Here is a 13,829-nt window from a genome sequence, read left to right on the forward strand (position 1 = left end):
GAGGATCCCTAGACAATGTTGAACTGGTAAGACATCCCTGTGAGAACGAGGCTGTGCAGGTCTGGTAGCCAAGATCAGGGACTGATGGTGAGGACAGGCCTCAGGCTGGGCAACGCCAGACTCATGTCTGGCGAGGTTCTTGGATGGCATGGGCATCTGTTCTCCCACCCAGCAGTGCCTGTGACCCTTACCATTATCAGAGCCCCATCAGCACCTAGCGGACTCTCCAAGCTAGACGCTAATTGCCCTGCCCCTCTGGCCTCTCCTCTCTTACCTCGGTGCCTGCCTACTGCACCAAGTGTGCTCCGGCCGACTACCCACCCAGCACTGTCCTCAGACAAGCCTGACCCTGTCCTGCTGGCCCTGCCCATCACCTAACCTCCTGCCTCAAACCCATGCACTGTCCATGCCAACGCTTGGTCTGGGAGCTCTGCACTTAATTCTAACCAAAAGACAGACGTAATGGGTGGGGCTTTGCTGAGCGTGACTGCCCTGGTGCTGCCCCACCCTGTTTTGCTCCCACCGCCGCCACCGGACACCTTCCAACCTGGCACGTGAGTGTGTGGACTGCCCACCGTGTCCACCAACTGTAGTCTGCAGGGGCTCAGGGCCTTTGTCTGCTCTGTCTGGCACGTAGGTGGCCCTGCCTTTCTGTGTTCCTTCTGCCTGGCCCTGTCCTGCCCTGCAGATTTAAGCAGGTTTGGTAGGGCTCAGCAACAGAGCCATTGCCTAGCCTAGCATGCCTAAGGCCCTGGGTTCTCACCCCAGCACTGCAACAAACAAGCTGGCAAGGGTGTCACACACCTGGAATCCCAAGCAGAGGCGTCTGACCGCTGTGAGTTCAAGGCCAGTCTGGTCTACATAATGAGTTCCAGGCCTCATAAACAAATAAGTAAATAAACAAATGATAGAAGAGCTAACCCAGCCGGGCGTTGGTGGCACACGCCTTTAATCCTAGCACTCGGGAGGCAGAGGCAGGCGGATCTCTGTGAGTTTGAGACCAGCCTGGTATACAGAAAGAGTTCCAGGACAGCCTCCAAAGCCACAGAGAAACCCTGTCTCAAAAAAACAAAAGAAGGGCTAGCCCAGCCTCCTAGGCCAAGATCACTAATTATTATGGTCACTGCCCCCCCCTTTTAATGACAGGCCTCCAACTCACTACCGACCTGAGGATGACTTTTGAACTCATGGTTTGTTTGGTTTTTTTTTGTTGTTTTTTTTTTTTTTGCCTTCCCATCCTAAGGCATGCACCATCAAAGGTCCACAATTTTGATGAGATAACAAGGCATTACATTTTAGGGACTGAAGTTCATTTCACACCTTCCACCTTTTTCGCTCATCAGATCAGTGGATGCTTTAGGGTCTAATTGTGTTCTGGAATTAGGTGGGCCTAATTCCTGGAGGAGAGGTGGGCCAGGGCCTGGGGTAAGGGCCTTGTGCAGGGCGGGGCGTGTCCTCGCCTAGGGCTGGACATGGGGCGGGGACGGGGCGGGGCGGGGCCCGATCGCGTCCGGAGCCGGCTGGTGGTAGCGGCCGTGGCAGTGGCAGCGGACCGGCTGCTCCTTGCCCAAGCCATGCCGGCGGCGCGCGTGGAGTACATCGCACCGTGGTGGGTTGTGTGGCTGCACAGCGTCCCGCACCTCGGACTGCGCCTGCAGCGGGTAGACAGCACCTTCAGCCCCGGCGACGAGACTTACCAGGAGGTAAGCCCGCGCGTCGCAGATCCGAGCCACCGAAAGGGACCCTCTGAGCCGAAGCCAGAGCTGGCCCGAGCGCGCCCAGGTCCCCGCTCCATCCTCTCTCGCCTCAGCAGCCCGTGCTTTCCGCGGTCAGACCCCCTCGGTCCCCAGTTGGGTCCTCTCGGCTCTGACACTCGAACTGGCTGGGAACCTCGGGGTTCGGAAAGCTGGAGAGATCGGAGTTAGAGTGCGGTGAGGAAGGAGAGGAAGCGCGCAGGGGGCGGGGGTTGAGCCACCCGGAGACTGACGGTGGGGGTGGGGCATCTGAGTCAGGGTGGCTGGCGGCCGAGGTGGGTGCGCAGGGGTGCCCCGAAGTTCCCTTCCGGAGACTACAACGCCAGACGTTTTTTTTTTCTCCCGGTCTCGATGACCTGAGAGAAGTTTAGGCAGAAACCGACTTGAGTCTCCGGAGTCCTCGGCGCGCCTTTCCCCCGCCCCAGCTGCCAACACCTCTGCCCTGATCCCTTCTCAAAGGCTGAGTGGGGCGGAGAGAAGCGGCCTGGGTGACAGACTTCTTGGACTCCAAGAGCCCACAGCTGTTTGAGTCAAGGAAGGTGGCTTCACCCCATCTCACCCCGCACCCCGCAACTGTACTGTCTATCCTGACGTCCCGACACCTTCTAGGCCCTGAAATCCCGAGGTTTTGGTTCCCGGGCCAGCCACGCTCTTGGTATTTCCCCGATGCGCGGGGCCTTCCCGCTGAGGGTTTGGTGGGCAGGTCCAGGCTCCTGATTTCCCATCCAGACCCATCTACCGTCTCTCCGCCCATCTCAGCTGCGGTCAAACCCACGACGGCCTCTGCGGCCCCGGCTGAGTCAGTCCCCGCCATAGGTCAAGGTTTCAGAGTTTGCGGCAACCTGGAGAGAGGTTCATTATCAGTTCAGAGCTCTGTGCCCATGTCGGACTTTGACCTCTACCTACAGTGGCGTGGTACCTTCTCCTGATCGCAGTCGCGTAGCAGTCTGGCCGAGCAGATCCTCTCTAGCCTGAGCCCAGGAGTGGCTTTTTGCCCTCGTTCCGATCCCTGTGCTGCGCACTGCCCGCGAGCAGGTACCGGGATTCTAGTTATAACCTTCAATGGCTCTGCTGCTTGCAGACTTGGGCAGTCAGCACCTGCTCTTCTGGGAGGTCGGGACCCTTTCGTGCTGCTGGGGGCGCTGTCATCCCCAAACAATGCAGCGCCAACTTCTCTGGATCTGCACCACCCCCACCACCCCCGCATCTTGTCTGACCCTGGAAGGAAGGCGTGCTCCCCGAGGGCTGGTGACTACCGGCACAGCAACGGGGAGTCTTCCTTCAGCAAGCCCTTGAAAAGGGACGGATACGGTTTCCGAACAGCTGGGTTGGGGGTGTGGAGAGATCCCAGAGCCTGCGCTCTGGGTCCCAACCATGTTTTCTCCTTGAAATCCATCCGCTCAGCTGGGTCAAGGAGACCCCTGTCTGGGAGAGGGGTGGTGTGGGTACTCCCTCACTCCCACAGCCCGAGCCTGACTCCACCCACCCCCACCAGTCTGTGGTTAGATGGCAGCCGGACTACTCACAGTCCCTGCCTACAGGGTCCTGACCCCCACACCTTTTGTTTCGTCTCTTTCCCATGATCCCACCCCCCCCCGCTTCCATCCTGACCCAGCTATGAGGAAAGCAAATCCCTGGGATGAATGTGGTGGGCCTTAGCGGAAGTCTGGCACTGGGTGTTATTTAAGGCCACTCCTATTTTGGTAAGTTCCCTTGTCTGACCACGGGGTCTCTCTGGTACTGAGCACTGGATTCAGGCAGCTGGTGAGCTCACGGTGTCGACGGGGCACCTTCTGTTGTCAGCCAGCTCGGTGTTCAGCAAACTTAATTTGAGGCTGAGCATTGTGCCAGGGCCTGGGTGACATGATAAGCAGGGCAGCCGTGGCTGGGGCGCCTCTGAAGCCAGCATAGTTTGAGGCAGGGGCATTACCGTTCCACTGGTTGGATGGGATTACAGTTCTATGGGTGTGTGACCACAGGCAGGTGAGATTTTTTTTCCCCTTGTCTGCATGTATCCATGAGTTACACTACTGAGTTTGCCCAGGACAGAACCAGACTCAGTGATGCCGTCATTAGACAGATGGCCTTGAGGGGATGGGTTTCTGAGGTGCCCTACAAAATAGAGGAAAAAACCCTGAGCAGGGAACACTGAAAAATGCGTGGGAAAGTCACAAACTTTTAGAGTGTGTGTACATGTGCACGTATTCACACACACACACACACACACACACACACGTTACACAGGTTGGAAATCAGCAGCTGGGCTCCAGGAGTGACTCCTTGTGTGCTGGGACCTAGAAATCAAAGCCCGACTTAGCAGAGCGGCTCATCTGAAGGGCAGGCCGCTTGGTGAGCGCGGTCCGAGACTCAGAACTTCCCTGGGCAAGAAGGGCCCTGCTTTGCTTCCTGGGATTTGGAGCGGGGAGCAGTGGAGGCCAGAAGAGGGGGTTGAGTGCCTGCAGCTGAAGTTACAGATGGGAGCTACCCGGGAGGGGCTGGGAGCAAGGGCAGCAAGTGCTCTTAATGCAGAGCCATCTCGCCAGCTCTTGATTGATTGATTGATTGATTGATTGATTGATTGATTGATCGATTGAGAGACAGGGTTTTATGCGGCTCAGACTGGCCTTGAATCCACCAGATAGCAAGGGTGATAGTGAACTTCTAATACTCCTGCCTCTACTTCCCCTGTGCTAGGTTGTTGTACCAAGCCCCGTTCGCGGAGTGCGGAGGGTGGAACACGAGGTTTCCCACATGCTAGGCAAGCACTAGGGACTGAGTTACACCCCCGCTCACCCCTCCTATCTGTCTGTCTGTCTATGAGACAAGCGTCCCTGTGTAGTTGAGGATAACTTCTCACTGGGAGCCCATCTGCCTTCCCACCCTGAGGTCTGGAATTGCAGTCACCACTCCTGCTCCTGCCTGGGGACTTTGGGCACAGTGGAAGTCCCTAGTTTCCTGACAGTTAGTCCTCATCCTCTCCCCCATTGAATTTGAGCCTGAGTCCTCGGGAAGCCTCTGTCCCCAGCTGTTTGGAGGACGTGCCTCTGGGCCCAGCAGAGGCTGACAGGGCAGTGGATTGGGATTCTGCTGAACTCTGTCTGTAGCGGGGAGTAGCCTAGCTCTCCATCACAGCCCCTGGGAGATGAGCCCTGCTCTGGAGAAGCAGCAAAAGGGCCCAAGAGTTCGCAGGTGTGAAGCAGATGGCCGTCACCCCTGTGTGGGATGGAGACCCCGCTGGCTAGGTGCCCAGTGTGCAATGCTGAGTTCAGTTAGAAAGCCTCCAAGTCCAACTGTGTCTCTCTGAGAAGCCTCTTCGGTTCCCTCCTCATCAGGGGAATTGTCACCCTCACCATCCACCAGCCACTCAGGAGAGGCTAGGCCCTGATGATGTCATGTCCACAGAACTTCCTGTTGGATCTGCAGACAGCACACCCACCCAGGCCTTTCTCAGCCTGTGTTGGGAGGTACAGGGAGGTGGCCACTGCTATAGTTTGGTTTGGATTTTCCCGAGTTCACAGACTCCCCTGAGAGTCCCCTGTGAGAGGTTGAGGGAGGATGTAGCTTAGCTGGGAGCTTTGCCTAGCATGCACAAAGCCCTGCGCTGTATCCCCAGCGCCCCACAAAACTGGGCGGGGTGGCACACACCTGGGATCCCAGCACTTAGGAGGCAGAGGCCAGTGGATCTTTGTGAGTTCTAGACCAGCCTGGCCTACACAGTAGATTCCAGGACAGCCAGAACTATAGAAAAACCCTGTCTAAAAAGTAATTAAAAAATAAACGCAAACGAAATCACTCTTGGCTTCATATGGAGTTTGAGGCCAGTCTGAGCTATAGACCCTGTCTTTTTTTCTTTTCTTCTTCTTTTTTTTTCTTTTTAAGCCCCAACAGAGTATAGAAGGGACAAAGTATGGAATTCTGGGAGAATAACAGGATGCCCTGGTTCAGCTGGAGGCAGATCTGAGGAGGAAAAAGCAGACTTTTAGAGCCCAGCCCCGTGGGAGGCAAGCCAAGGTCGGGATGAGGAAGCCCGTTCATTCCATCTGAACTTGGAGTCGTGGTCATCAGGCAGTCACGAGACTTTCCCAGGGGTTAGCCCTTCCCAGGCTTCGAGGTGGTGCTCTCCCTATCAGAGCACGAGGAGAGGCCACCTATTTCAGCCAGAGGCTTCAACACCACTCAGGTGGTCATCCGTAGCCTCTGGGGATCTGTCTACAGTGGCTACTGCTGTCCCCCTAGCCTGAACACTAGTGCGGTGCTGACTGCAAATGATGGACCAGAAATAAGTGAAGGCGCTTTGGCGGGGGAGAAACTTGAGTTTGGGCACAGTTCTGGGGCAGGCAGCAGTGGTAGTGGGGGGGCAGTAGGAGGCATGGGGTGATGTGGATATTGGCCTTGCTAAGCTCTGGCAATTGCTTGAGGGTGTATGAGTAGAATTAGCCACCCCCCTCTTCTGTCCGCACCCCCCATCCTGTCCTTGTACTAGTTAGGAACTCACACATAATGGACCGTCAGAGCAGCAGGTGATACCAAGTTGACTATGCCTCCCTCTGTCTTCCCCACGCCCTCTCTTTCCTTCCTGTCTTCTTCCCTTTTCTGTTCCCTTGGCCACTGACAACCCAACATCCAGCTCTAATCCTTTAATTGCCCAGGCATCTTGGGGGGAAGAGCTTACAAGCGCACCCCACCTGTATTTCGGTTTCGTGCTCACAGCTTTTATGCCCTGGCCCGCTATCACTGACCTACTGAAGCTAACTGCCTGGCCTGGAGAGGGCCCAGACCTGGAGCTGTGCAGGACATCCAGGCTCAGGAGTTCAGGGGGACCCATAGGAAATCTAGGCTCGTGGTTTCCAAGAATCAGAAATCCAGCAACCAGCTATGGAGAGCTGGTGGGTCAGGTTTACAGAGACCGGAAAGGCAGTCCTCACGCCATCTCCCTCCTGATGGGGATATCTCGTAGCGTCAATGGTTCCTTCTGCTTGGGGGAAACACAGAGGACATCCTCCTAGTAGCTTGGCAACATTAGTCGTTATTATTGAAAGAACTTTCTGGGGCAGGTGAAATGGCTCAGAGAGTTAAAAAAAAAAAAAAAGCACTTGCCACCAAGCCTGACAACATGGGTTCAATACCCCCACATTGCTTAAGGAGAGAATTGACACCCTAAAGTTGTCCTCTGACCCTACACTAGAGTCATGGCATGTGTGTGTGCCCCACACATAAGATAAATAAATAATGCATGTGTGGCGGATACACACACGCCTACTCATACATGGAGGACAGGAGACATTGGTGTCTGGCTTTATCTCATGAGACAGAGTCTCTCACTGTGCTTGGAGCCAGGCTTGAGGCCAACAAGCCTCCTTCCTGCCTCCCCCATAGTTCTGGGGTTACAGGGTGTGTGTGTGTATGTGTGTGTGTGTGTGTGTGCGCGCGCACGCGCACGAATGCGTGCGTATGTGTGCATGCATGTGTCCATGTATCCGATTATATACAAACTTTTTATGTGGGAGCCGGGATCCAAACTCAAGTTCCTGTGTTTGGCGTCAAGTAGTCTTACCGCTGAGCCATCTCTGCGGCCCTCACCTTGTGTGGAATACATTGTCTTTGCCAGCGTGTGCCCTTGACCACCCAAGGCGCTGCTACATGAGCCTTCATCTCCATTGCCACGGATGACCACCTCTGACTGCACAGTCTCTGCCACAGTCTGTTGCCCCGCCCTTCCTCCGTGGACCCGCTCATGCCTGTGAAGTATCCCACTGTATGACTGCAGCACACGGTGTGTCCCGAGCGACGTACACCGTGCCGTTTCTAGTGCTTGGTGGCGTGGGCTTTTGTGTGTGGCTCTTGTGGCGGGGAGACACCCCTCTTTTCTATGGGTCACAGTGTGCGCAGACGTGCAGCGGCTTGCAAATCGCCCAGGGGTGATACCGGCTTCTTAGTGGTGGGATCTCGGGGCCTGTGAGAAAAGAAGGGGCTTATTTTTAGTTTTTGGAAACAGGGTTTCATCCTGAAGTCCAGGCTGGCCTGGGCTCCTTGAGTGCTAGGATGATGGGCACAGATGTGTGCCGCAGAGTGACATTTCCAGGGCTGGGTGTGGTGGGAACACTTCCTGTCCCAGCACTTAGAAGAGAAGGATACCAACAAGGCGAGGTAAACCCGGGCTACATAGTGAGCTCAAGGGTGGTGTGGAGACCCTACCTAAAAATAAAAAAAATAATCAGATTTAAGAACCAACAGTGGTGGGGCTGGAGAGATGGCTCGGTGGTTAAGAGCACTGACTGCTCTTCCAGAGGACCCAGGTTCAATTCCCAGCACCCACATGGCGGCTCGCAACCATCTGCATTTCCAGTTCCAGGGAACCTGCCACCCATGGCACAACACCAATGCATAGGAAAAACAAACAAACAAACAAAAAACCAACAGTGATGATTGTATTCACAAGGCTGTGTGTTGGGCCCTAAAGAGTGAGTCGGTTTCAAGGAGGGGATTACCGTCTATAGACATCAGTCTTGCTTCTGCGCTTGGAAGCCCTCGAATGAGATGCAGTTGGCCTGGGGTCCGCTCTGGTTTTGTTTTGCTCTTTGAGATTTGGAGGATTTTGTTGTTGTCTGTCCTAGTTGTCCTTGCTGTGAAGAGACACCATGACCAACTCAACTCTTATGAAGGCAGACACTTAATTAAGGCTGACCCGAAGTCAAGAGGTTCAGCCCGTTCCCATCATGGCCGTGTGCAGGCAGACACGGCGCCGGAGAAGGAGCTGAGAGTTCTACATCTGGGTCAGCAGGCTGCGGAGAGAGAGAGGGATGCTGGGCCTCACTTCTGAAGCCTCAAAGCCCACCTCAACCCCCCCCCCACATCCCACCCCAGTGACACACTTCCTCTAACAAGGCCATTCCCACCTCAACAAAACCACACCTCATAATAGTGCCCCATTGTCATCTGAACCACCACACGGGTTGCTGTTGCTGACTTTTGAGACAGGGTCACATATGGCGCAGACTGACCTCAAATCAAGGATGCGACCAAAGATGGCATTGAGCTTCTGACCCTCCAGCCTCTTCAGGCCCACCTAGCAGCTCAGGATTTTCAAAGGAAGCTGTCGTCCGTAGGTGCTCCTCCCCCGCTCTGGGTGGGATTGTGGGATGGAGGACGCTGTGCTCAGAGCTCCTGCCCGTCTCCCACCTGCTGGAAGAGGAAGGAGGTCCCTTCCATGCTTGAGCGCTGCCCGGCTGGAAGTGGGAGCCACATGCTAAATGAAACGAGATGTCCCGTTTGTCCTGACAGCATCACGTCCAGATTTGTCCCTAAGGCCGAGAAGTCTGTCCACCCAGTGTTAGCGTCAGGAGAGCCCGAGTCAGCAGTCCTCACAGGGACGGGCAGCTGAGCAGTCACCCTCAGGGGGTCACCTATGCAGTCTACCCTGCCTGCAGCCACCAGCCCTGCTGCAGGTCGCCTGCCTAGGCTTCCCCTGCATTCAGTGTGTTCCCTCAGACTTCGGTGTCCTGTGGTCTCCTGTCCAGATGATTGCTACCACCCACACAGGTTCCCTGACAAAAAGCCCTAGGAAGAGCACTCCCCCCACTGGGACATGGGAGGGGGGGGCGGCTCAGGATGAGGGGCATGGCCGAGGCCGAACGGGAAGCCAGGAGGCTGTCAGCTCAGGAGCCTGACTTAGAGCCAGGTCCAGCCCTGGCTGACGGCCACTGATCCCAGGGCCATCTGGTGTCCATCTGGCCAAATCAAGGGATTGGATGATGCAGTGGCGGGGGACACCTAGGCCTCCCGACAGACAACAGCTCCCTTTGAGAACCCTGAGCTGCTGTGGAGGGGGGGAGGTGTGCTGAAGAGGTATCTCCATGCCCCCCTTCACATTCTGGCCTTACTGCTACCGCTGGGGCAGGGTACAGCAAGACGGGCACCAAAGATGACCTACCCTAGGTCCTCTGTACCCTCCCTAGAACACAGAGCTGACTGCTGAGGACTCTGGGTAGCCCCAGCACCTAGGACAGGCACATTTCGTCTGGTGGGGCCCACGTTTGCCAGCACCAATGATCCTTAGGGTCCCTAGCTTAGTTTCACCTTGCACGTAAGGCGTCCTACCCAGCGTGCATCTCTTCCCAGTCCTTGTGGTCACAGCAGTCATTGTCCTCAGCCCTGTTTGCAGCTGGCAGTCCTTCCTTACGCTCCTAAGGGGCTCAGGGCTTGTCATCAGGCCTGGCCTAGATTGCGTCTTCATCCAGAAACCTGGGCTTAGCCATGCTTAGATGCGATAGTTATTTTTGTCATTGCTGTGACAAAATTCCTGGCAAAAGCAGCTTAAAGAAGGAAGGTTGGGCTCCCCCCAGTTTACAGTTTTAGGGTACATCATCCATCATGGCAGCGCGTGAAGCCACTGGCCACATGGCGTCTGCAGTCAGGGAGCAGAGGGGGCCGAAGGCTGTTGCTCAGCTCACTTTCTCCTTTGTATTCAGGCTGGAACTCCAGCCCATGGCACGGTGTCTCCCACATTTCCGGTGTATCTTCTCACCTCTATTAAACTAATCTAGAGGAGCTGGAGAATTGGCTCAGTGGTTAAGAGCACTGACTGCTCTTGCAGAGGATCGGGGTTCAACTCCCAGCACCCACACGGCAGCTCACAACTGTCTGTAGCTCCAGTTTCAGGAGACCCGGAACTTCCCATGGCAAAACACTGATGCACATAAAATTAAAAAAAAAATAAAAATTAGCCGGGCAGTGGTGGCACACGCCTTTAATCCCAGCACTCGGGAGGCAGAGGCAGGCGGATCTCTGTGAGTTCGAGGCCAGCCTGGTCTACAAAAGCTAGTTCCAGGACAGCCTCCAAAGCTACATGGAGAAACCCTGTCTCAAAAAACCAAAAAAAAAAAAAAAAATTTAATCTAGAAACTTCCTCGCACACATCCAGAGATCTGTCGCCTAGTAGGTTCTGGATCCTGCCGGATTTGAGCTGTCCTCCCTGTCTGTTTTTCCACCATCCCCACCCTGGCACCCAACTGTAGGGCAGGCTGTTTATTTAGAGGGCTGGGCATGAGGATACAGTCCAGCCCCTGACCCCCTGCCGGACCATAAGCTGACATAGCCCCTCCCTCTTACAGTCGCTGCTCTTCCTGGGGGTGTTAGCTGCCGTTGGCCTGGGCCTGAACCTCATCTTCCTCGCTGTGTACCTGGTGTGCACCTGCTGCTGTCGGCGGGACCACACAGCGCAGACCAAGCAGCCCAAATCATGCTGTGTGACCTGGACGGCGGTGGTGGCCGGTCTCCTCTGCTGGTGAGTGTCCCATTCACAGCTACACCATGCAACTCGGCTCACAAGGGACACATGCAAGGGGAAGCTAGCCTGTGACTAGGACACCCCCTATGTCCAGATGGCTCCTCGTCACCCACCAAGCTAACACCTAGGGAATAACCCTTCCTCCCCGAGTGAATACCGTCCCTTTTGTGGCCAAGCATGGGCAATCAGTCCCTAGTGTGGTGATAGGAGTCTACATAGTGCCCCCCAACCCTTCTACCAGACCAGAACCAGGCCTGACAGCCACATGGGTCCCTTCCTGAGTTGACCAGGTGACAGTGGGCATCTCTTTTCTCTGCATCACCTTCCGCTGCCATCCTGGGTCTGCAGGATCAGAAGTTAGGCCCAATCAATTCCATTGTCTCGTGAGATCAGGAACTTCTAATGCTCATAGGTAGATCTTCTCCTGCACTCTAACTGAGGAAGGCAGGTTCCCAGCCCTGAGAGCCCACCGCACCCACCCAGCCCCAGCCCGTGAGGTGCGAGCAAGCTCTATTCAGGAGTTGGCGTGTTTTCCTTGTTTCTGTATCAGACATTTTTTCGGTGTGTAGCCCCCCCCCCCTTGAGCTGTTGAAGGGCGAGGCCACCCTCTAAGGTAAGAGTCCCTTGCTGCTTGTCAGAAGGACTGGTCCTAGGGTCTAGTCTGCAGGAGGGTCACCTTACTCCTGAACACCTTTTTTTTTCCTATTATAATGTATTCATTCACTGTTTCTCAGCCTTTTGGCCAAGATGGAGTGTGGTGATGAGTTCATGATCTCATGTGGGTGAGGGTGTGGTGGGGCTCACCAACGCCAACAATAAGCCATCCTCAGCAGTGAGCAAGGACCGAGAAATGATGAAACTTGTGGCTGGGGTCAGGGCCTACAGGAAACAGTTCCAGCCCAGATGGGTAGATCCTGACTTAATGGGAAGGTGATCTGTTCCCAGAGATGGACCAGGGAGCATCCAGAACTGGGGTGCTAAAATCCCTTTACCTGGGGAGGGTATCACACGGCAGTTAGGGAGAGGTGGGACCCAGAGACACACACCAGCAGTGCCTGCTCCAATGCAGCAATCCCTGGATCCGCAGAAAACTGCAGGTACTCCTACATTTCCAGTAGGGCTATTGCCAGATAAGCCTATTTGTCAGGTACAAATACCATTAGAAAAGTGCATTTAATGTTGGCTAACCCAGAATCTAAGCAAAACCATTGTAATTTGGCCATGTGTATTTTGCAGCAGATAAAAATGGTGTTAAGTGTTCAGTCCAGTAATTAATTATTACCTGTTGTTAGGAAAAACTCAAGGGCCAGGCATTGGTGGTGCACGCCTTTAATCCCAACACTCAGGAGGCAGAGGCAGGCAGATCTATGTGAGTTCGAGGCCAGCCTGGCCCACAAGAGCAAGTTCCAGGACAGCCTCCAAAGCCACAAAGAAACAGACAGAGCCATGTTGCAGCAAAACCTACTCAGAGCACGTTGTGCGACTACTGCTTGAATGCAAAGAATATTGATGGGAGCCAGGCGTGGTGGTGCTCACCTTTAATCCCTGATAGAGGCAAGCAGATCTCTGTGAGTTCAAGCCCAGCTTGATCTACAAAAGGAAGACAACCCAGCTACAGCTGTCTCAAGGAAGGAAGGATAAGCATCAGTGTGTGTGTGTGTGTGTGTGTGTGTGCGCGCGCGCGCGCGTGCTTGCACTTATCTTTCCCCGAGTCTGTATTTTGGATGAGAACTCGGAAGGCTCCTCCATTGGTCCTGTGATCCCCAGAGGGGAGAGCCACATAGAATATGATGGATGACAGAGTTAAGACTGCAAATGATTTACTCAGGCTGGAATGTTGAATTCAAGCCAACCATGAAACTTCACACAGATGGATTTCAAGTTTGGCTTTTGGTTAAAATCAATAAGACACCATAGGAAAGAAGAGAGAATGTCCTGAGGAGGAATTCTGGGAGGGGCTGTCACAGACCGTAAGGTCATTGAGGACATGAGAGCAGGCCAATGTGGGGAACACACACACACACACACACACACACACACACACACACACACACACACCACCCAGCTCCCACACTCTGCTCAGAGTCTGGGTTGAAGAGTGACATTGGAAACCAGCCGTGGAGACAGGGGGATCAGGAGTTCAAGGTCATCTTTGACTATATGGGGAGTATGAGACCCAGCTGGGGATACATGAGACCCTGTCTCATGTGTCTGTCTCAGAGACCAGAAGGCAAGAGATGACAAAGGGGCGTTCTGTGGCAGAACTAGAGACTCGTGTCAGCTACCCCAAAAACGTGAATCAGGACCTAGTGGGTTAACAAGGCAGACAGAAGCTAAAACTTGATAGCACAGGACTAGATCAGGAGTATCTAGGGACGTCCTAGGTTCTTGATCAGGTCAGGAGGGACCTGAAGGCTGGCACTGAGCATGTCAAATCAGATCTCAAGACCCTACCAGGGCCACCTGAAGTTTTGTCCCTTTTAGAAGTATGTTGCCAGCCAGGACAAGCAGGCCAGGTCACTTTGGTGGTCCTTAGTGGTCACCCTCAGGTAATAGCCCCTCATCCCAACCCCCAGAAGAGTAAAGCTCCTCAGCTAAAGTCCAGCCCACACTGCTTGCAGTGGCTTTTATTCACAGCTCCCCAAACCTGGAACCAAGTCAAAGATATCCTTTTGTAGCCGGGTGAATAAATACACTTGGACACATTTGGACAATAGGGTATTATGCAGAGCTGAAAGGAAATGTCCTGCTGAGCCATGAAAGACACTGGGGACTCGAATGCCTGTCAC

The 13,829-nt window shown here is 54.5% G+C and overlaps 1 protein-coding gene and 1 long non-coding RNA gene across 3 annotated transcripts in view; one reads left to right on the forward strand and one right to left on the reverse strand.

Moving 5' to 3' along the window:
- The first annotated feature begins 1,497 nt into the window (after window positions 1–1,497).
- Ttyh2 (tweety family member 2) overlaps window positions 1,498–13,829 on the forward strand; it is a 39,305-nt gene continuing 26,973 nt past the window's right edge. The window contains exons 1-2 of one of the 2 annotated variants that reach the window (XM_021227113.2): window positions 1,498–1,703; window positions 10,865–11,037. In XM_021227113.2, the coding sequence (XP_021082772.2) occupies window positions 1,575–1,703; window positions 10,865–11,037 (302 nt within the window). In that variant the 5' untranslated portion in view covers window positions 1,498–1,574. The remainder of the gene's footprint in view (window positions 1,704–10,864; window positions 11,038–13,829) is intronic. The other variant, XM_005069960.4, reaches the window with a different exon arrangement.
- On the reverse strand, window positions 1,807–2,953 carry LOC121141557. The gene is made up of 3 exons (XR_005878504.1): window positions 2,674–2,953; window positions 2,494–2,596; window positions 1,807–2,110 (listed from the first exon to the last, which is right to left on the reverse strand). It is a non-coding gene; the product is annotated as an uncharacterized LOC121141557 (long non-coding RNA).

Source organism: Mesocricetus auratus, unplaced genomic scaffold (assembly GCF_017639785.1).
Source record: "Mesocricetus auratus isolate SY011 unplaced genomic scaffold, BCM_Maur_2.0 Super-Scaffold_100007, whole genome shotgun sequence".
NCBI classification, from domain to species: Eukaryota; Metazoa; Chordata; class Mammalia; order Rodentia; family Cricetidae; genus Mesocricetus; species Mesocricetus auratus.